The sequence below is a fragment of the Lacerta agilis genome, chromosome 2, assembly GCF_009819535.1.
Source record: "Lacerta agilis isolate rLacAgi1 chromosome 2, rLacAgi1.pri, whole genome shotgun sequence".
Classification (NCBI taxonomy): Eukaryota; Metazoa; Chordata; class Lepidosauria; order Squamata; family Lacertidae; genus Lacerta; species Lacerta agilis.
The window spans coordinates 114063171-114086146 of record NC_046313.1 but is presented as its reverse complement, the minus strand read 5'-3'; the positions used below and the strand labels follow the sequence as shown (position 1 = coordinate 114086146).

The 22976-nt window shown below is 45.1% G+C and overlaps 1 protein-coding gene across 1 annotated transcript; it reads left to right on the top strand.

Moving 5' to 3' along the window:
- Window positions 1-4824: 4824 nt before the first annotated feature.
- Window positions 4825-19523, top strand: LOC117042506 (zinc finger protein 850-like). Its single transcript, XM_033142052.1, has 3 exons — window positions 4825-4870; window positions 7960-9668; window positions 18171-19523. Exons 1-3 carry the CDS (start codon window positions 4825-4827, stop codon window positions 19431-19433), a joined length of 3018 nt encoding a protein of 1005 aa, XP_032997943.1. The 3' UTR covers window positions 19434-19523.
- Window positions 19524-22976: the final 3453 nt, after the last annotated feature.

Genomic DNA, 22976 nt, shown 5'->3' with positions numbered 1-22976 from the left:
AAATCTTGGGTCAATGTAAAGAACTTCTGTGAGAAGGACTCCCTTACTAAACTGAAAAGAACTCGTACAAGGGAAACAGAAAAGTTGGAGTGTGGGAAGATCTTTAATCATATCAAATAACTCCTACAGAGAGTAAGCCAATGATTGTGTTCAGAATTAGAACTTGCTTCCATTAGAATTTTTATTCCTTTTAGTGGCTGTGTTACATATTGTTCTCCTTATCAGAGTTAGTTTTACATAGCTATAAGATTGAGGGCACAAGGAGAAGGGGACGACAGAGGGCGAGATGGTTGGACTCATGAAGCTACTAACATGAGTTTGACCAAACTGCGGGAGAAAGTGATGGATAGTCATGCCTGGCGTGCTCTGGTCCATGGGGTCACGAAGAGTCGGACCCAACTAAACAACAACAAAATTCTATTTTCTTTCCATGGTGTGAATTGAACTGATATTTTTCATAGAAGCAAATGCATTCACTGGTATTCGGTTGACGTATGTAAAGTATGTAAAGTAGATGTAATGAGAATACAGCCCCTCAGATAATGCCTCTAATGAACAAATACTGTTGAAAAACATACTGTATACTAAACCGCAATGTGCAGTCAAGAGAGAAATGAGAACAGTACTGAAGGCTTGATTTTCAAGCCTGTGTCTAGAGTGTTAATAGGTTAAAAGGTTTCAGGGTTTGTGTTTCTTCACCTTCATCTGCATATGAGGAAATTTCAGTTTTATGTATTTGTGCTGTGTGTTCTCCCCTCCACTAGTATTTCCCGTAAACACCCCCCCCCTCCCATTCTGGACATGTGAAATCCACTATGCAGCTATGTGCAGGTATCTGTTTATTTGATAATGTGGCAAAGGAAGAAGATGCAATCTCATCCAGAACACAACACTAAAAAACCAAATTACAGTGGTACCTCGTGTTACGGACGGGATCCGTTCCGGAGGCCCGTCCGTAACACGAAATTTAGGGAACCTGAAACGCCCCGTCTGAGCATGCGTGGGCATGGTTTTGCGCTTCTGTGCATGCGCAAGTGCAGAGACCTGGAAGTAACCCATTCCGGTACTTACGGGTTGCCGTGGTCCGCCAGCCGAAGGTTTCATAACCCAGAGGCAAATTAACCTGAGGCACCACTGTGTGTTTTAAATACAATTTTTAGATACATCAGATTTACACGGGACAGTCAGAAATTTAGAAATTCATGTGTGTTAACAAGACAGTTTCCCTGTTGCATAGTCTAGTGAAAGGCAATATTTCGGAACTGAACTCTGCTGATCAAATAACTGAAAGTGCAGGTAATAGACCAACAAACTTAACCCATCTTCTCCAATGGATGCCTGTTGCTCTTTCCCCTTTCATTGCTGCCTTGTTAGAAGCTGTCCTCTGGTCCCCCCGTATTTCTGTCATTCACCAAAATGCTCGCACTTCCCATGACAATGCACAAGCCCTTCCTGGGAATTCCTGGGCAGAGAGCTGCTGAACCCCACACCCCAAAAGGAAATCCAACCTCATCCAGCAGGCAATGCTAACCACTGAATTCTGTTTTAAATGCTTTTTTTAAAGATAGATTTGCACAGATACTCGAGTGCAGGCTTTCTCAAACTTGGGTCTCTTGCTATTTCTGGACTAAAATTCCCATCATCCCTTACTACTGCTAGCTGGGGGTGATGGGAGTTGTAGTCAAGAAAGAACCGGAGACCCAAGTGTGGGAATCCTAGTTTGGTGAAATGTCAGAATACGGACATGAATTGTGCTGATTAAATTGTAGACTGGATCTTTCATTGGTCTGATAAGAGAGGAGTTCAGGGAGCAAACGGCCATCTTACTCTGATGACGTTGCTCCCCTGCCTTGCTGAGCTTGTGTGTGTGTGTCTGCTTCCTTGCAGCCAAGGGATCTGCTGTTGTTCAGGCTCATGCCGCTATCTTTGCTGCCTTGTTAGAAGCTGCCCACTGGTGTCCCCCACTGGCAGCCTCCGCCGTATGTGTGTCATTCACGATAAGGTTTGCATGAACTGTTTCTCGCCAGTGGCGGAGAGCCTTCACAGACCTCAATGTGTCTGTTTGGTGCTCTGCCACTTCTATTGCCAAAGGTTGCCCATTTTTCCACCAGGCACATGGGCAAGAGGGCAAGCAGGCAAGCAAATCCTTAAGGCCGAGTTTGCTGCTGAAGGCCACAGGAAAGCCAGGATCTGAGCCAGCAATCCTAGGTTCGTTGTAGGGATCTGTTTCTCTGTGCACATGCAACTCATTAGGAAATTAATTTTAGAAATGCATGGAAATGCAATGTACCGGATTTGCCCAAAAGAGCAGTCAACAAATTGAAGAATATTTGCACCCAACTTCGGAACTCACTGGCAGTTGTTTCACTGTGTTTTAATCCGGGTTTTATTGTTTATTTTAATAATTTTTTAATAATAAAATAATCATTTTAACTTTTTTTACTGATAATGTCATTGTTTTATTTTTCCTGAACCGTGCATTTAAAAAATCTCAAACATATATGTATAGTAAAGCTGCATGTAAATTTTAGGGAACAAAATAATAAACCCATACAAAAGATGTAATAGCAAAACAAGTATGCAATTCCTAAGGAGCCGTTTACAACTTGCTTGGGTGCAGGTTTTCTCAGGAGTCAGTTCTACGGTTCCCAAGAGGTGCTTAATCTCAGGGGAAAGCGGATAAATTCAGTTTGTGTATTCCCCAGGCAAAAGAGATTTTGGTCCCCTGAGGGTTAAATGCAGTGAAAGAGGAAAGGATGCTTTTCCTTCCTATCTGCTTGCCTGAACTCTGCAGGATTTCCCAAAAGGTCTTGGGTGTTACAGATCCTTTCCTCACTAGGAGTGCCATCTGGCTCAGATACAATTCCATCACAGTGAACAGTCTCTTCTTCCTTGGAGGTTTTTGAGCAGAGGTTGGATGGCAATCTGCCAGGGATGCTTTAGCTGAAATTCCTGCATTGCAGGGGTTTGGACTAGAGGACCTTTGTGGTCCCTTCCAACTACACTATTATATGGCAGCTGCCCAGACACAAACATGCAATCTTAAAAAAAAGAGAACCAATTTAACACAGTGGTTCCCAGACTTTTTCTGGCTACCACCTTCTTGGTGCCCTATTATTGTTGTTGCTGCTGCTGTTGTTGTTTGAATTTATAAACCATCCTATATGCGGGGGTCTCAGAATAAAATCAAGATATAAAACCAAAAAATACATAATAAAAATGAAAACAACCCCCACAAATATATGGGTGGTTGGACTAGGTGACCATCGGAACCCAGTCCAATTTTACAATTCTTCAATTCAATATCCTGCCTTTTCCTCCAAGGAGCTGGAGGTAGCATATTAATAAATGGTCCTTCCTCTCCTCCTTTAATCCCCTACAACAACCCTGTGAGGCAGGCTAGGCTGAGAGGCATTGAGTGGCCCCATGGCCACCCGGTGGGGAATTTGATCCCTGGTCTCCCAAGACCATAGTGCAGCACTCTAACCACTACACCACACTGCCTCTCACTGCTGCCTAAGAAGTCCCAACATTGTGAAAGTAGAGATCAGAGTCCCCAGAAGGGAGAGATTTCTTTCCACCCCAGCTGCCTGGTCTTCAAAGGGTTAAAGATGAATTGCAGGAATCCTAGAGAGGCAGGAAACTGGAGGAGCAGCTTGGTCCTCCAGGGCAAGTGCACCTCCTCCCTCCTGCCTTGTGCTTGGTCCTTTTGCAGAAGAGAGGCTGCAGAGATTGGATGCATGGAAGGAAGCAGGCAGGGAGGCTGGGGCCGGATCCTGCTCCAACCCAGAGCTGTTTGGAGCAGGACCTGAGGTTCCCCCACCTCTGCCTCAGCCCCCTTGTGGTCCACACTCACTTGGCCAGTATTTGCCTTAAAGCAGAACCTGGAAAGAATGGAAAAAGAGGCTGTGCATGGGAGGGGGGTTGGACAACCCTTCAGGCATATTGGAAGCTGCTGTCCAAATCCCCCACTGCCCCACTTGGGAGATATTGGAAAGGGCTATGAAGACCCTCCTGGATGGGGACGCCCTCAGCTCAGATACTCGGTGCCAGAGATTCAGGCATTCTCAATACCACGAAGCCAATATACCACTTGAATTATGGGTAAAGCTGTGGAAAAAGATTGTAAAATTCACGGCATGTAGTTCATTAAAAGAAAATTATATGAAGATGATGTACCGATAGTATTTGACTCCAGTAAAGCTTGCTAAAATGTATAAAGATACCTCTAATTTATGCTGGAAATGTATGGATAAGGAATCTACATTTTTAACACCATACGTGGTGGACATGTAAAAAAGTAAAACGATATACAATGAACTGACTATGCCGAAATGGCTAAATTACCGTGAAGATCAGGCACCAAAATGAGAAAAAATTCAATTAGTAGCAGGTTTGATGTAACATTTATGAACTAATTATAGAATTAGGAGGGAAAAATAAGAAGAAATTAATTGGAGAAATATAATTCTATGCAAGGAGAATAAAACTAGTCATCTATTGCAAATTTGGATTGGATATCTATATACCAAAACGGGAACTGCTGTTAATTTGAAAATTGGAAATAAAATGTTTCTATAAAATAAAAATATAAAAATAAAGAATACTTTTTTGGGACGCCGTGCAGCTGATCCAGCAGAGCTTTCCGGAGGCGAGGCGCCCGCCTCCCCTCGCTCTTTGCCCGTAGCAGCCCAGAGGCTCCTGCCGCTCGGCTCCGAAACGGTTAAGAGCAGCGGCGACAGAGCGGAGATTCCTAGAGCGGAGGGGGGGAAGACTGTTGGGAGAATAGGAGCTTCCGCTTCCTGTCCCGCTTTCCCGAGGGAGATGCTGCTGATGGCGACGGCTGTCCTTCCTCGTGTAGGCGCTGGAGGTGCGTCATAATATCATCATATATGATAACTTGGGGAGGGGAAAGTGGGGGTCCTGCGGGAGGGATTAAAAAAAAACCCTAAGCTTATTTCAATGTAAGCTTTTTTCTGTGTCTCCTTTTTCTAGTCGTCACTTTATTCAGATTTTCACCTGTTATTATTTTTAAATGGAGCTCTTGAAAATTGGCCAGCATTTCTCCTAATGCACACGCTTTTGCAAAGGTTATTTCCCCGAATATTTACATTTCCCATAATGCATTCCGTGTGTAATTCCGCTAAAATAATACATACATAGGTCTTTCCCCCTTTGTATGGGGGCAGGACATATTATCCCAAAGGAAGGGCAGAATCGAAACACAAACAAAAACAACCCAACAACATCCCCCCCCCCAACACACACATTTTAAATTATTTGTGTTTCAATTAAACAGCAGTTTCTGCAAGAGCAGTTCTGGGCAGAAGAGGTTTTAAACAAAAAGGAGAAACAAGCAACTTCCAAGTCCACATTCAAAGTCCAAGTGTGGCTGAGGCCTTATACAGACAGGCTAATAATGATAATACTACTAGTAATGCTACTACTACTAATAATAATAATACTCCTGAGCGCCCTCTCCCACTTTGTGGAGCCCGACTGGCCCCCTGGTATACTCCAAGCTGGGAGACTGGACGCAAGTGGATGAAAGATCCAAATTAATGCAACCAAACACTGGTAAGGGCTCATTATCAAGCTCGCTATGAGGGGGCGCTTTGTGGGGTCCCATAGGCAGAATCCGCAATGTCCCCAGCACCATACTGTTCGGGTGGGGGGTGGGAGAGACACTGGCCCTTCCGTGGTTAAAGGCAGCGATTATATTATGACTGAGGACTTCCAGGGGGAGGTGGAAAGTGTCACTTCTTCCTCAGTTTGTTACATCCTCCTGTATTTGAAAAGCTGAGAGGAGGAAATTTTGCAGCTCAGAAGAGTGTGCCTTTTGCAAGGTAGGAAAAGGGGTAGGTTTTTTTTGGGGGGGGTTGCTCCCATGTCAGAGCAGCTGCTTTGCAGGAGAGAAGGCCTCCTGAAGAGGGCGGTTTTGCAAATAGGCAGCGATGGGAGGGAAAATGCATGGGGCTACACCCCCAATTCAGCCCCCAAAGAGCTGCGATGAGTGCAAAAGGCTTTAAGGGGTGCAGGGGTGCCCCAGGAGGAGAGCAAGGCAAGAAGGCAAGGCGGGGGGGGAGAGGGAGTTTTAGGGTGGGGCAGCAAACCCCACAAAGGAAAGGAGGCAGGAGGGCTCTGGGAAGAGGAGGCAGGAGGTGTTGATGTTTTGGAGAAAGGGGGGTCAATGCTGGGTAGAGATGGCAGGATCAGCTGTAAACTCATTTCAACACTACGAGGCATGGACTCCTTTTTTCCTTCTTCGATGCCTTTGGGATTCAGGAGCAAGGCACCCAAGGAGGGCGCAGTCTCTCTGTATACCAGACCTATGAAGGAACCAAGGTGTTGGGGGAGATGAAGGAGGGAAGACGTTAAGGATGGGAAAGAGGAGAACCATTAGCTGTAAAATGAACTGCTGCAGCAGATCTGGGGGCTCCAAGCCCAGTGAGCTGCCCCCAAATAGCTCTGCTCCCCCTGAGTAAGGGGTTTTCAGGAGCTGAGTCTCAGTCCTGCCTGGTGACAGAATCTGGGGCTTTCTGCCTGCTGAGGAGATGCTCTGCCTCGAACTACAGCCCCTTCCCCTAAAGTGGGGTTGCAGGACGAGGAGGAACAGAGGGAGGCAGCCGTGTCACAGCTCCAGGCTGGCAAAAAAGGAAAGGGGTGTTTTGAATGGTGGTGGGAAGAAGATCCTGTTTCAGACATGAATCCACTTTGCTCAGCTGTTGGGGTCCAGGAGGAAGGTGCTCCTCTTTTACCAAAGAAACTGCACGTTGGAGCTCCATAGCTTGGCTGGGTTATTATTCACCAGCAAATGGTATTGAGCAGGAAAATGCCTGCAGGGTCCCTGAGGCTCTCTTTGCTTCTTCCTCCCTCCCAGGAACCTGCATCTTCTGAGCTTCTCAGGAAGGATGGAAGAGGCTGATCCTGCAAACGTGGCGAGGATGGAAGGAGGAAGGTGGACGGTTGACCTAGTCAGGCTGCCTCCTGCATCCCTCCCCACAACCTCTGGCTGTTCTCTCCCGGGACCCTCAGAGAGATCTGGTGAGTTCCAGGGAATGGAGAGGAGGACATGGAGGGATGTTGGCCCTCCCCAGGGAAGTTCGCCTGGCGCCTTCCTTATCCACCTTTGTTGTTGTTTACTCATCTTAGTCGTGTCTGACTGTCCATGACCGCATGCCTTGGAAACTCTCACTTCTTACAGCTTTTCCTTTTTTCATGTCCATGGAGCTTTCATGGCAAAATATTGGAGTGGGTTGCCAGTTCCTTCTCTAGGTGGATCACATTTAGTCTAAACTTTTGGCTGACCTATCTGTCTTGGGTGGCCCTGCACGGCATAGGTCATAGCTTCTCTTAGTTACTCCAGCACCTTTGCCACGACATGGCAGTGATCCATGAAGGGGTATACACCTTTAGGTGCCATGCAAAGATGTTCCTTTTAACCAGGTTTTTGCTTGATATGTTTGATTTGCTATAGCCTTTTTCAAACGTGGCTCTTTTTTGTGGGGGGTGTTGTTGGGATGTTGTTTTTATTCTGATTATATATGGTGTGATCTTTTCTGTGAACTACGCTGAGACCTCCAGGTACAGGGCAGTATATAAACACAATATATAATAATACTAATATTAATACTTTCATTATTTGTACCCCACGGATCTGACTGGGTTGCCCCAGCCACTCTACCTAGCTTCCAACAAATATAAAGGCACAATAAAACATTAGACATTAAAAACTTCCCTATATATGGGTGCCTTCAGATGTCTTCTTAAAGTTGTATAGTTGTTTATTTGACATCTGACGGGAGGGCGTTCCACAGGGTGGGCACCACTACCAAGAAGGCCCTCTGCCTTGTTCCCTGTAATTTCACTTCTCTCAGTGAGGGAACTGCCACAAGACCCTGGGACTTGGGTGAAGAATCTTTTTTAGCATTTCATCAGTTTGCCTTTTTATTCCTTCAGGAGATGTTGAAGGGATTCTGGCAGAAGGAGAACAATCAGAAGTGTCACCACAAAGAGCCAAAGAGGAGGAGGAGCAAAGGAAGCTGCGAGTTCAAGATGGAGGCAGCATGCAAGAGGGAAGACGAAAGCAGAAGGCGGAGGGTGACTCTGGTACATCCCAGGGTGCTGAAAATGAAATTCGCAGAGAGGAGAAAAAGCATGAATGTACAGTGTGTGGAAAGAGATTTGGTAAATGCTCAACTCTTACTTCACATCAAAGAGTGCACACAGGAGAGAAATCGTATACATGTACAGTGTGTGGAAAGAGCTTCAGTGACAGGAGTTCCCATACTAGACACCAAAGAACTCATACAGGAGAGAAATCGTATACATGTACAGTGTGCGGAAGGAGCTTCAGTGACAGTAGTTCCCATAGGAGACACAGAAGAACTCATACAGGGGAGAAACCGTATACATGTTCCGAGTGTGGAAAGACCTTCAGTCACAGTCACAGCCTTACGTCGCATCAACGAACTCATACAGGGGAGAAACCGTATACATGTTCCGTGTGTGGAAAGAGCTTCAGTGACAGTAGTTCCCATACTAATCACCGAAGAACTCATACAGGGGAGAAGCCTTATACATGTTCAGAGTGTGGAAAGAGCTTCACTCAAAGTGGTGGCCTTACCTCGCATCAAAGAACTCATACAGGGGAGAAACCGTATACATGTTCCGAGTGTGGAAAGTGCTTCAGTCAAAGTAGTGGCCTTATCTCACATCAAAGAACTCATACAGGAGAGAAACGTTATAAATGTTTTGAATGTCAAAAGAGCTTCAGTCACAGTTGTTCCCTTATCTTGCATCTACGAACTCATACAGGGGAGAGACCGTATACATGTTCAGAGTGTGGAAGGGGCTTCAGTCACAGTGGTCACCTTACTAGCCACCTAAGAACTCATACAGGGGAGAAACCGTATACATGTTCAGAGTGTGGAAGGAGCTTCAGTAAGAATTGTAGCCTTACATCACATAAAAGATCTCATACAGGGGAGAAACGTTATAAATGTTTTGAATGTCAAAAGAGCTTCAGTCACAGTTGTTCCCTTATCTTGCATCTACGCACTCATACAGGGGAGAGACCTTATACATGTTCAGTGTGTGGAAGGAGTTTCAGTCACAGTGGTACCCTTACTAAGCACCAAAGAACTCATACAGGGGAGAAACCGTATACATGTTCAGAGTGTGGAAGGAGCTTCAGTAACAATAGTAGTCTTACATCGCATAAAAGATCTCATACAAGAGAGAAACCCTATACATGTTTGGAGTGTGGAAAGAGCTTCAGCTACAGTTTCAACCTTACCATGCATCAACGAATTCATACAGGGGAGAAACCGCATACATGTTCTGAGTGTGGAAAGAGCTTCACTCAGATCAGTGGGCTTATTAAACATCAACAGACTCATCGAGGCAGCAAACCTTATAAATGCTGGGAATGTGGCAAGAGTTTTGGTGAACTCGGCTCCCTTTCTCGGCATCAAAGAATTCATACAGGGGAGAAACTATATATATGTTTGGAGTGTGGAAAGAGCTTCAGCCACAGTTGGGATCTTACCGTGCATCAAAGAGTGCACACAGGAGAGAAACCTTATAAATGCTTGGAGTGTGGCAAGAGCTTCAATTGCAGCAGCTCCCTTACGTTACATCAAAGAACTCATACAGGAGAAAAAACCGTATACATGTTCCGAGTGTGGTAAAAGCTTCAGTCTCAGTGGTAGCCTTACTAGACACCAAAGAACTCATACAGGGAGGAAATTTTAGAAATCTTGGGTCAATGCAAAGAACTTCTGTGACAAGGGCTCCCTTACTAAACTGAAAAGAACTCGTACAGGGAAACAGAAAAGTTGGAGTGTGGGAAGATCTTAAATCATATCAAATAACTCCTACAGAGAGTAAGCCAATGATTGTGTTCAGAATTAGAACTTACTTCCATTAGAATTTTTATTCCTTTTACTGGCTGTGTTACATAGTGTTCTCCTTATCAGAGTTAGTTTTACATAGCTACAAGATTGAGGGCACATGGAGAAGGGGACGACAGAGGACGAGATGGTTCTACTCATGAAGCTACTAATATGAATTTGACCAAACTGCGGGAGAAAGTGATGGATAGGCATGCCTGGCGTGCTCTGGTCCATGGGGTCACGAAGAGTCGGACCCAACTAAACAACAACAAAATTCTATTTTCTTTCCATGGTGTGAATTGAACTGATATTTTTCATAGAAGCAAATGCATTCACTGGTATTCGGTTGACGTATGTAAAGTATGTAAAGTAGATGTAATGAGAATACAGCCCCTCAGATAATGCCTCTAATGAACAAATACTGTTGAAAAACATACTGTATACTAAACCGCAATGTGCAGTCAAGAGAGAAATGAGAACAGTACTGAAGGCTTTATTTTCAAGCCTGTGTCTAGAGTGTTAATAGGTTAAAAGGTTTCAGGGTTTGTGTTTCTTCACCTTCATCTGCATATGAGGAAATTTCAGTTTTATGTATTTGTGCTGTGTGTTCTCCCCTCCACTAGTATTTCCCGTAAACACCCCCCCTCCCATTCTGGACATGTGAAATCCACTATGCAGCTATGTGCAGGTATCTGTTTATTTGATAATGTGGCAAAGGAAGAAGATGCAATCTCATCCAGAACACAACACTAAAAAACCAAATTACAGTGGTACCTCGTGTTACGGACGGGATCCGTTCCGGAGGCCCATCCGTAACACGAAACTTAGGGAACCTCAAACGCCCCGTCTGAGCATGCGTGGGCATGGTTTTGCGCTTCTGTGCATGCGCAAGTGGAGAGACCTGGAAGTAACCCATTCCGGTATTTACGGGTTGCCGTGGTCCGCCAGCCGAAGGTTTTGTAACCCAGAGGCAAATTAACCTGAGGCACCACTGTGTGTTTTAAATACAATTTTTAGATACATCAGATTTACACGGGACAGTCAGAAATTTAGAAATTCATGTGTGTTAACAAGACAGTTTCCCTGTTGCATAGTCTAGTGAAAGGCAATATTTCGGAACTGAACTCTGCTGATCAAATAACTGAAAGTGCAGGTAATAGACCAGCAAACTTAACCCATCTTCTCCAATGGATGCCTGTTGCTCTTTCCCCTTTCATTGCTGCCTTGTTAGAAGCTGTCCTCTGGTCCCCCCGTATTTCTGTCATTCACCAAAATGCTCGCACTTCCCATGACAATGCACAAGCCCTTCCTGGGAATTCCTGGGCAGAGAGCTGCTGAACCCCACACCCCAAAAGGAAATCCAACATCATCCAGCAGGCAATGCTAATCACTGAATTCTGTTTTAAATGCTTTTTTTAAAGATAGATTTGCACAGATACTCGAGTGCAGGCTTTCTCAAACTTGGGTCTCTTGCTATTTCTGGACTAAAATTCCCATCATCCCTTACTACTGCTAGCTGGGGGTGATGGGAGTTGTAGTCAAGAAAGAACCGGAGACCCAAGTGTGGGAATCCTAGTTTGGTGAAATGTCAGAATACGGACATGAATTGTGCTGATTAAATTGTAGACTGGATCTTTCATTGGTCTGATAAGAGAGGAATTCAGGGAGCAAACGGCCATCTTACTCTGATGACGTTGCTCCCCTGCCTTGCTGAGCTTGTGTGTGTCTGCTTCCTTGCAGCCAAGGGATCTGCTGTTGTTCAGGCTCATGCCGCTATCTTTGCTGCCTTGTTAGAAGCTGCCCACTGGTGTCCCCCACTGGCAGCCTCCGCCGTATGTGTGTCATTCACGATAAGGTTTGCACGAACTGTTCCTCGCCACTGGCGGAGAGCCATCACAGACCTCAATGTGTCTGTTTGGTACTCTGCCACTTCTAGTGCCAGAGGTTGCCCATTTTTCCACCAGGAACATGGGCAAGAGGGGAGGAAGGCACCCAAATCCTTAAGGTCCGAGTTTGCTGCTGAATACCACAGGAATGCCAGGATCAGAGCCAGGAATACTGGGTCCATTTTGGGGATCTGTTTCTCTGTGCACATGCAACTTATTAGGAAATTGATTTTAGAAATGCATGGAAATGTGATGTACCGGATTTGCCCAAAAGGGCAGTCAACAAATTGAAGAATATTTGCACCCAACTTCGGAACTCACTGGCAGTTGCTTTCACTGTGTTTTAATCCGGGTTTTATTGTTTATTTTAATGATTTTTTAAATAATAAAATAGTCATTTTAACTTTTTTACTGATATTGTCATTGTTTTATTTTACCTGAACCGTGCATTTTAAAAATCCCAAACATATATGTATAGTAAGCTGCATGTAAATTTTAGGGAACAAAATAATAAACCCGTACAAAAGGTGTAATAGCAAAACAAGTATGCAATTCCTAAGGAGCCGTTTACAACTTGCTTGGGTGCAGGTTTTCTCAGGAGTCAGTTCTACTGTTCCCAACAGGTGCTTAATCTCAGGGAAAAGCGGATAAATTCAGTTTGTGAATTCCCCAGGCAAAAGAGATTTTGGTCCCCTGAGGGTTAAATGCAGTGAAAGAGGAAAGGATGCTTTTTGTTCCTATATGCTTGCTGAACTCTGCAGGACTTCCCAAAATGTCATCGATATTACAGATCCTTTCCTCACTAAGAGTGCCATCTGGCTCAGATACAGTTCCATCACAGTGAACGGTCTCTTCTTCCTTGGAGGTTTTTGAGCAGAGGTTGGATGGCAATCTGCTAGGGATGCTTTAGCTGAAATTCCTGCATTGCAGGGGGTTGGACTAGAGGACCTTTGTGGTCCCTTCCAACTACACTATTATATGGCAGCTGCCCAGACACAAACATGCAATCTTAAAAAAAAGAGAACCAATTTAACACAGTGGTTCCCAGACTTTTTCTGGCTACCACCTTCTTGGTGCCCTATTATTGTTGTTGCTGCTGCTGTTGTTGTTTGAATTTATAAACCATCCTATATGCGGGGGTCTCAGAATAAAATCAAGATATAAAACCAAAAAATACATAATAAAAATGAAAACAACCCCCACAAATATATGGGTGGTTGGACTAGGTGACCATCGGAACCCAGTCCAATTTTACAATTCTTCAATTCAATATCCTCCCTTTTCCTCCAAGGAGCTGGAGGTAGCATATTAATAAATGGTCCTTCCTCTCCTCCTTTAATCCCCTACAACAACCCTGTGAGGCAGGCTAGGATGAGAGGCATTGAGTGGCCCCATGGCCACCCGGTGGGGAATTCGATCCCTGGTCTCCCAAGACCATAGTGCAGCACTCTAACCACTACACCACACTGCCTCTCACTGCTGCCTAAGAAGTCCCAACATTGTGAAAGTAGAGATCAGAGTCCCCAGAAGGGAGAGATTTTACCCTACCCCAGCTGCCTGGTCTTCAAAGGGTTAAAGATGAATTGCAGGAATCCTAGAGAGGCAGGAAACTGGAGGAGCGGTTTGTTCCTCCAGGGCAAGTGCCCCTCCTCCCTCCTGCCTTGTGCTTGGTCCTTTTGCAGAAGAGAGGCTGCAGAGGTTGGATGCATGGAAGGAAGCAGGCAGGGAGGCTGGGGCCGGATCCTGCTCCAACCCAGAGCTGTTTGGAGCAGGACCTGAGGTCCCCTCCCCACCTCTGGCTCAGCCCCCTTGTGGTCCACGCTCCCTTGGCCAGCCTTTGCTTTAAGGCAGAACCTGGAAAGAATGGAAAAAGAGGCTGTGCATGGGAGGGGGGGGGGTCGGACAACCCTTCAGGCATATTGGAAGCTGCTGTCCAAATCCCCCACTGCCCCACTTGGGAGATATTGGAAAGGGCTATGAAGACCCTCCTGGATGGGGACGCCCTCAGCTCAGATACTCGGTGCCAGAGATTCAGGCATTCTCAATACCACAAAGCCAATATACCACTTGAATTATGGGTAAAGCTGTGGAAAAAGATTGTAAAATTCACGGCATGTAGTTCATGTAAAGAAAATTATATGAAGATGATGTACCGATGGTATTTGATTCCAGTAAAGCTTGCTAAAATGTATAAAGATACCTCTAATTTATGCTGGAAATGTATGGATAAGGAATCTACATTTTTAACACCATACGTAGTGGACATGTAAAAAAGTAAAATGATATACAATGAACTGACTACGTCGAAATGGCTAAATTACCGTGAAGATCAGGCACCAAGATGAGAAAAAATTCAATCAAGAATGGGAAAACTTTATAGACTATTCTAAAAAGGTCAAAACATTAGCAGGTTTGATGTAACATTTATGAACTAATTATAGAATTAGGAGGGAAAAATAAGAAGAATTAGGAGGGAAAAATAAGAAGAAATTAATTGGAGAAATATAATTCTATGCAAGGAGAATAAAACTAGTCATCTATTGCAAATTTGGATTGGATATCTATATACCAAAACGGGAACTGCTGTTAATTTGAAAATTGGAAATAAAATGTTTCTATAAAATAAAAATATAAAAATAAAGAATACTTTTTTGGGACGCCGTGCAGCTGATCCAGCAGAGCTTTCGGGAGGCGAGGCGCCCGCCTCCCCTCGCTCTTTGCCCGGAGCAGCCCAGAGGCTCCTGCCGCTCGGCTCCGAAACGGTTAAGAGCAGCGGCGACAGAGCGGAGATTCCTAGAGCGGAGGGGGGGGAAGACTGTCGGGAGAATAGGAGCTTCCGCTTCCTGTCCCGCTTTCCCGAGGGAGATGCTGCTGATGGCGACGGCTGTCCTTCCTCGTGTAGGCGCTGGAGGTGCGTCATAATATCATCATATATGATAACTTGGGGAGGGGAAAGTGGGGGTCCTGCGGGAGGGATTAAAAAAAAAACCCTAAGCTTATTTCAATGTAAGGTTTTTTTTCTGTGTCTCCTTTTTCTAGTCGTCAGTTTATTCAGATTTTCACCTGTTATTATTTTTAAATGGAGCTCTTGAAAATTGGCCAGCATTTCTCCTAATGCACACGCTTTTGCAAAGGTTATTTCCCCGAATATTTACATTTCCCATAATGCATTCTGTGTGTAATTCCGCTAAAATAATACATACATAGGTCTTTCCCCCTTTGTATGGGGGCAGGACATATTATCCCAATGGAAGGGCAGAATCGAAACACAAACAAAAACAACCCAATAACACACACATCCCAACACACACATTTTCAATCATTTGTGTTTCAATTAAACTGCAGTTTCTGCAAGAGCAGTTCTGGGCAGAAGAGGTTTTAAACAAAAAGGAGAAACAAGCAACTTCCAAGTCCACATTCAAAGTCCAAGTGTGGCTGAGGCCTTATACAGACGGGCTAATAATGATAATACTACTAGTAATGCTACTAATAATAATACTAATACTCCTGAGCGCCCTCTCCCACTTTGTGGAGCCCGACTGGCCCCTGGTATACTCCAAGCTGGGAGACTGAACGCAAGTGGATGAAAGATCCAAATTATGCAACCAAACACTGGAAAGGGCTCATTATCCAACCTACCTAGTGGCAGTGAAGGCAGCAAAGAAAGCAGACTTTTCTGCCTCCATTGCATCCTCATTATGTCGTCTGGCAGAGTTTTTTTTCCGTGTTGTAAGGGGCCATTTACAGGCTGGCCCAAAGGAGGTGGTAGAACCAGCCATAGCTCACTATGAGGGGGCACTTTGTGGGGTCCCAAGGGCAGAATCCGCAATGTCCCCAGCACCATACTGTTCAGGTGGGGGGTGGGAGAGACACTGGCCCTTCAAAGCGTTAAAGGCAGCGATTATATTATGATAGAGGACTTCCAGGGGGAGGCGGAAAGTGTCACTTCCTCCTCAGTTTGTTACATCCTCCTGCATTTGAAAAGCTGAGAGGAGGAAATTTTGCAGCTCCTAAGACTGTGCCTTTTGCAAGGTAGGAAAATGGGATGGTATTTTGGAGGGGTGGTGCTCCCGTGTCAGAGCAGCTGCTTTGCAGAAGAGAAGCCCTCCTGGAGGGGGCAGTTTTGCAAAGGGGCCGAGGTGGGAGGGAGCATGCGTGGGGCTACACCCCCAATTCAGCCCCCAAAGAGCTGCGATGAGTTCAAAAGGCTTTAAGGGGTGCAGGGGTGCCCCAGGAGGAGAGCAAGGCCAGAAGACAAGGTGGGGGTGGGAGGGAGTTTTAGGGTGGGGCCGGAAACCCCACAAAGGAAAGGAGGCAGGAGAGCTCTGGGAAGAGGAGGAGGGAGGTGTTGATGTTTTGGAGAAAGGGGGGTCAATGCTGGGTAGAGACGGCAGGATCAGCTGTAAACTCATTTCAAAACTACAAGGCATGGACTCTATTTTTCCTTCTTCGATGCCTTTGTGGTTCAGGAGGAAGGCACCCAAGGAGGTGCAGACCAGCCCTAGGAAGGAACCAAGGTGTTGGGAGAGATGAAGGAGGGAAGACTTTAAGGATGGGAAGAGGAGAACCATTAGCTGTAAAATGAACTGCTGCAGTAGAGCTGGGGGCTCCAAGGCCTGTGAGCTGCCCCCAAATAGCCCTGCTCCCCCTGAGCAAGGGGTTTTCAGGAGTTGAGTCTCAATCCTGCCTGGGGACGGAATGTGGGGCTTTCTGCCTGCTGTGGAGATGCTATGCCCTCAAACTACAGCCCCTTCCCGTAAAGTGGGGTTGCAGGAGGATGAGGAGGAACTGACGGAGGCATCCGTGTCACAGCTCCAGGCTGGCAAAAAGGAAAGGGGTGTTTTTAATGCTGGTGGGAAGAAGATCCTCTTTCAGGCATGAATCCACTTTCCTTGCATGGTGGGGTCCAGGAGGAAGGTCCTCCTCTTTTACCAAAGAAACTGCACGTCGGAGCTCCACACATTGGCTTGGTTCTCATTCACCAGCAAATGGTCTTGAGCAGGAAAATGCCTGCAGGGTCTCTGAGGCTCCCTTTGCTTCTTCCTCCCTCCCAGGAACCTGCAGCTTCTGAGCTCCTCCGGAAGGATGGAAGAGGCTGATCCTGCAAATGTAGCGAGGATGGAAGGAGGATGGACGGTTGACCTAGTCAGGCTGCCTCCTGCATCCCTCCCCACAACCTCTGGCTGTTCTCTCCCAGGACCCTCAGAGAGATCTGGTGAGTTCCAGGGAATGGAGATGGGGACATGGAGGGATGCTGGCAGTGGGAAAGCATTAAACCTAGGCAGTGGGTCCCCTTCTTTGGAATGCTCTCCCCAGGGAAGTTCGCCTGGCGCCTTCCTTATCCACCTTTGTTGTTGTTTACTCATCTTAGTCGTGTCTGACTGTCCATGACCGCATGAACCAGAGCATGCCTTGGAAACTCTCACTTCTTACAGCTTTTCCTTTTTTTATGTCCATGGAGCTTTCATGGCAAAATACTGGAGTGGGTTGCCAGTTTCTTCTCCAGGTGGATCACATTTAGTCTAAACTCTTGGCTGACCTATCTGTCTTGGGTGGCCCTGCACGGCATAGGTCATAGCTTCTCTTAGTTATTCAATCCCCTTCGCCATGACAAGGCAGTGATCCATGGAGGAGTATACACCTTTAGGTGCCATGCAAAGGTGTTCCTTATTAACCAGGTTTTTGCTTGATATGTTTGACTTGCTACAGCCTTTTTCAAACTTGGTTCTTTTTTGTGGGGGGTGTTGTTGGGATGTTGTTTTTATTCTGATTATATATGGTGTGATCTTTTCAGTGAACCACGCTGAGACCTCCGGGTATAGGGCACTATATAAACTCAATAAATAATAATACTAATATTAATACTTTCATTATTTGTACCCCACGGATCTGACTGGGTTGCCCCAGCCACTCTAGCTAGCTTCCAACAAATATAAAAGCACAATAAAACATTGGACATTAAAAACTTCCCTATATATGGGTGCCTTCAGATGTCTTCTTAAAGTTGTATAGTTGTTTATTTGACATCTGATGAGAGGGCGTTCCACAGAGTGGGCACCACTACCAAGAAGGCCCTCTGCCTTGTTCCCTGTAACTTCACTTCTCTCAGTGAGGGAACTGCCACAAGACCCTGGGACCTGGGTGAAGAATCTTCTTTCGCATTTCATCAGTTTGCCTTTTTATTCCATCAGGAGATGTTGAAGGGATGCTAGCAGAAGGGGAAGAATCAGAAGTGTCACCACAAAGAGCCAAAGAGGAGGAGGAGCAAAGGAAGCTGAGGGTTCAAGATGGAGGCAGCAGGCAAGAGGGGAGACGAAAGCAGAAGCCGGAGGGTGACTCTGGTACGTGTCAGGGTGGTGAAAATCAAATTCGCAGAGAGGAGAAAAAGCATGAATGTACAGTGTGTGGAAAGAGATTGGGTAGTCGCTCAACTCTTACTTCACATCAAAGAGTGCACACAGGGGAGAAACCGTATACATGTACAGTGTGTGGAAAGAGCTTCAGTGACAGGAGTTCCAATAAGAGACACCGAAGAACTCATACAGGGGAGAAACCGTTTACGTGTTCCGAGTGTGGAAAGACCTTCAGTCATAGTCACAGCCTTACGTCGCATCAACGAACTCATACAGGGGAGAAACGGTATACGTGTTCCGAGTGTGGAAAGACCTTCAGTCATAGTCACAGCCTTAGGTCGCATCAACGAACTCATACAGGGGAGAAACCGTATACATGTTCTGAGTGTGGAAAGAGCTTCAGTCGGAGTGGCCAGCTTACCACGCATCAAAGAACTCATACAGGGGAGAAACCATATAAATGTTCAGAGTGTGGAAAGAGCTTCGCTCAAAGTGGTGGCCTTACCTCACATCAAAGAACTCATACAGGAGAGAAACGTTATAAATGTTTTGAATGTCAAAAGAGCTTCTGTTCGAGCAGTACCCTTATCTTGCATGTACGAACTCATACAGGGGAGAGACCTTATACATGTTCAGAGTGTGGAAGGGGCTTCAGTCACAGTGGTACCCTTACTAGCCACCGAAGAACTCATACAGGGGAGAAACCGTACACATGTTCAGAGTGTGGAAGGAGCTTCAGGAAGAATTGTGGTCTTACGTCGCATAAAAGATCCCATACAGGAGAGAAACCCTATGCATGTTTGGAGTGTGGAAAGAGCTTCACTAAAAGTGGGGGCCTTAAGTCACATCAACAAATTCATACAGGGGAGAAACCGCATACATGTTCTGAGTGTGGAAAGAGCTTCACTCAGATCAGTGGGCTTATTCAACATCAACGGACTCATCGAGGCAGCAAACCTTATAAATGCTGGGAATGTGGCAAGAGTTTCTCTCAACTCGGCTCCCTTTCCCGGCATCAAATAATTCATACAGGGGAGAAACGATATACATGTTTGGAGTGTGGAAAGAGCTTCAGCCACAGTTGGGAGCTTACCGTGCATCAAAGAGTGCACACAGGAGAGAAACCTTATAAATGCTTGGAGTGTGGAAAGAGCTTCAGTTGCAGCGGCTCCCTTACGTTACATCAAAGAACTCACACAGGAGAAAAACCGTATACATGTTCGGAGTGTGGTAAAAGCTTCAGTGTCAGTAGTAGCCGTACTAGACACCAAAGAACTCATACAGGGAGGAAATCTTAGAAATCTTGGGCCAATGCAAAGAACTTTCGTGGCAAGGACTCCCTTACTAAACTGAAAAGTGAAAGGGTTAATTAGCTAACCTGTATATATTTACCTGAATGTATTGTTAGTCCAGAAGTATAAAAGAACTTTTTAAGTTTTTCTTTAGGAAACCTCTCTGTAAAGCTGTGAACTTTGATCTGCATTGCACTTCTTTCTGGCCAGCAATGACTAAGAGTCTGGAGATAACAGTAGAAGATCGACCTTGCACAGAGAGTAACTGTTCTTGCACAGAGAGGAATTGTTGTCTTGGTCAGAGATAGGATGGCCTTGCTGGAGTGCGCATGAACCAACTCAGGGCTAAATGTCCTTTTGCCTTATATGTACAACAGGAAATGTTCCTTAAATGGACAAGGATGTACAAGAGGCAGAGTCAGGGAACTGTCTATAAGAACTGTCTGAAAATTGACTTTTTTGTACTTGCTTGGCTTTCTGAACACCGCAGTAACTCTGCATGCAGAAAACAAATCTTTCTCTCTCTGAAGCCAGCAGCCACAGGTGTCTTTTCTGCTTCCATGTTTTCTCACCGGGCGCAACTGTGAGAACCCGTAGGGGCAAATACGGCTCCACTTATACTCGTACAAGGAAAACAGAAAAGTTGGAGTGTGGGAAGATCTTTAATCATATCAAATAACTCCTACAGAGAGTAAGCCAATGATTGTGTTCAGAATTAGAACTTGCTTCCATTAAAATTTTATTCCTTTTAGTGGCTGTGTTACATGTTGTTCTCCTTATCAGAGTTAATTTTACATAGCTATAAGACTGAGGGCACAAGGAGAAGGGGACGACAGAGGACAAGATGGTTGGACTCAGGAAGCTACTAATATGAGTTTGACCAAACTGCGGGAGGCAGTGATGGATAGGCATGCCTGGCGTGCTCTGGTCCATGGGGTCACGAAGAGTCGGACACGACTAAACAACAACATAATTCTATTTTCTTTTCATGGTGTGAATTGATCTGATATTTTTCATAGAAACAAATGCATTCACTGGTATTCGGTTGACATATGTAAAGTAGATGCAATGAGAGTACAGCCCCTCAGATAATACCTCTAATAAACAAATACTGTTGAAAAACATACTGGATACTAAACCACAATGTGCAGTCAAGAGAGAAATGAGAACAGTACTGAAGGCTTGATTTTCAAGCCTGTGTCTAGAGTGTTAATAGGTTAAAGGGTTTCAGGGTTTGTGTTTCTTCACCTTTATCTGCATATTGTCATTGTTTTATTTTTCCTGAACCGTGGATTTAAAAAATCCCAAACATATATGTATAGTAAAGCTGCATGTGAATTTTAGGGAACAAAATAATAAACGCGTACAAAAGATGTAATAGCAAAACAAGTATGCAATTCCTAAGGAGCCGTTTACAACTTGCTTGGGTGCAGGTTTTCTCATGAGTCAGTCCTACTGTTCCCAACAGGTGCTTAATTTCAGGGAAAAGCGGATAAATTCAGTTTGTGCATTCCCCAGGCAAAAGAGATTTTGGTCCCCTGAGGGTTAAATGCAGTGAAAGAGGAATCTGCCAGGGATGCTTTAGCTGAAATTCCTGCATTGCAGGGGTTTGGACTACAGGACCTTTGTGGTCCCTTCCAACTACACTATTATATGGCAGCTGCCCAGACACAAACATGCAATCTTAAAAAAAAACAAAATAAAATCGTCCCAATGCCCTATTGTTGTTGTTGTTCTTGTTGTTGCTGTTGTTGTATGAATTTATAAACCATCCTATATGCAGGGCTCTCAGAATAAAATCAAGATATAAAACCAAAAAATACATAATAAAAATGAAAACAACCCCCACAAATATATGGGGGGTTGGACTAGATGAGCATCGGAATCCATTCCAATTTTACAATTCTTCAATTCAATATCCTGCCTTTTCCTCCAAGGAGCTGGAGGTAGCATATTAATAAATGGTCCTTCCTCTCCTCCTTTAATCCCCTACAACAACCCTGTGAGGCAGGCTAGGCTGAGAGGCATTGAGTGGCCCCATGGCCACCTGGTGGGGAATTTGATCCCTGGTCTCCCAAGACCATAGAGCAGCACTCTAACCACTACACCACACTGCCTCTCACTGCTGCCTAAGAAGTCCCAACATTGTGAAGGTAGAGATCAGAGTCCCCAGAAGGGAGAGATTTCTTTCCACCCCAGCTGCCTGGTCTTCAAAGGGTTAAATATGAATTGCAGGAATCCTAGAGAGGCAGGAAACTGGAGGAGCAGCTTGGTCCTCCAGAGCAAGTGCCCCTCCTCCCTCTTGCCTTGTGCTTGGTCCTTTTGCAGAAGAGAGGCTGCAGAGATTGGATGCATGGAAGGAAGCAGACAGGGAGGCTGGGGCCAGATCCTGCTCCAACCCAGAGCTGTTTGGAGCAGGACCTGAGGTCCCCCCCCCCACCTCTGGCTCAGCCCCCTTGAGGTCCACGCTCCCTTGGCCAGCCTTTGCTTTAAGGCAGAACTTGGAAAGAATGGAAAAAGAGGCTGTGCATGGGAGGGGGGTTGGACAACCCTTCAGGCATATTGGAAGCTGCTGTCCAAATCCCCCAACTGCCCCACTTGGGAGATATTGGAAAGGGCTATGAAGACCCTCCTGGATGGGGACGCCCTCAGCTCAGATACTCGGTGCCAGAGATTCAGGCATTCTCACTACCACAAAGCCAATATACCACTTGAATTATGGGGAAAGCTGTGAAAGAGATTTTAAAATTCACGGCATGTAGTTCATTAAAAGAAAATTATATGAAGATGATGTACCGATAGTATTTGACTCCAGGAAAGCTTGCTAAAATGTATAAAGATACCTCTAATTTATGCTGGAAATAAATTTTTAACACCATACGTGGTGGACATGTAAAAAAGTAAAACGATATACAATGAACTTAAAAAAATGTTTAATGTTATAACAAAATTTTTAAAAATCCTTCCAGTAGCACCAACTAAGTTTGTTATTGGTATGAGCTTTCATGTACATGCACACTTCTTCAGATAAACTGAAACAGAAGCCAGCAGACCCTTATATATGTATAGAGAGAGAGAGAGGGTGGGGAGGGGTATTACTCAGAAGGGTGGTGGGAATGGGCGATAGGCTGATAGGTGTGGTAAACCTGTTGAGACTGTTAACGACTGCAATTGGTCTTACAGGAAAAAGCAAGGGGGTGAGATGGCTAAAAATAGCTTTATCGTGTATAATGAGATAAGAATCCAATGTCTCTATTCACACCAGGTCTCTCCATGGTTCTAAGTTTGGTGATTAGTTGCAATTCAGCCACTTCTTTCCAGTCCATTTCTGAAATTATTTTATAATAAGACAGTTACTTTGAGATCTTGTATAGAATGTCCTGGGAGATTAAATTGTTCTCCTATGATGGTATGTTTGATGTTGTTGGGGCCAGTAATGGTGTTGTCCAGGTGTATGTGGCAGCAAAGTTGGCATCTGGGTTTATTGCAGGCTATGGTAACCTGTGTCCATGTTAAGTCCACTTGCTGTATTATTGTGTTGTTTGAGAT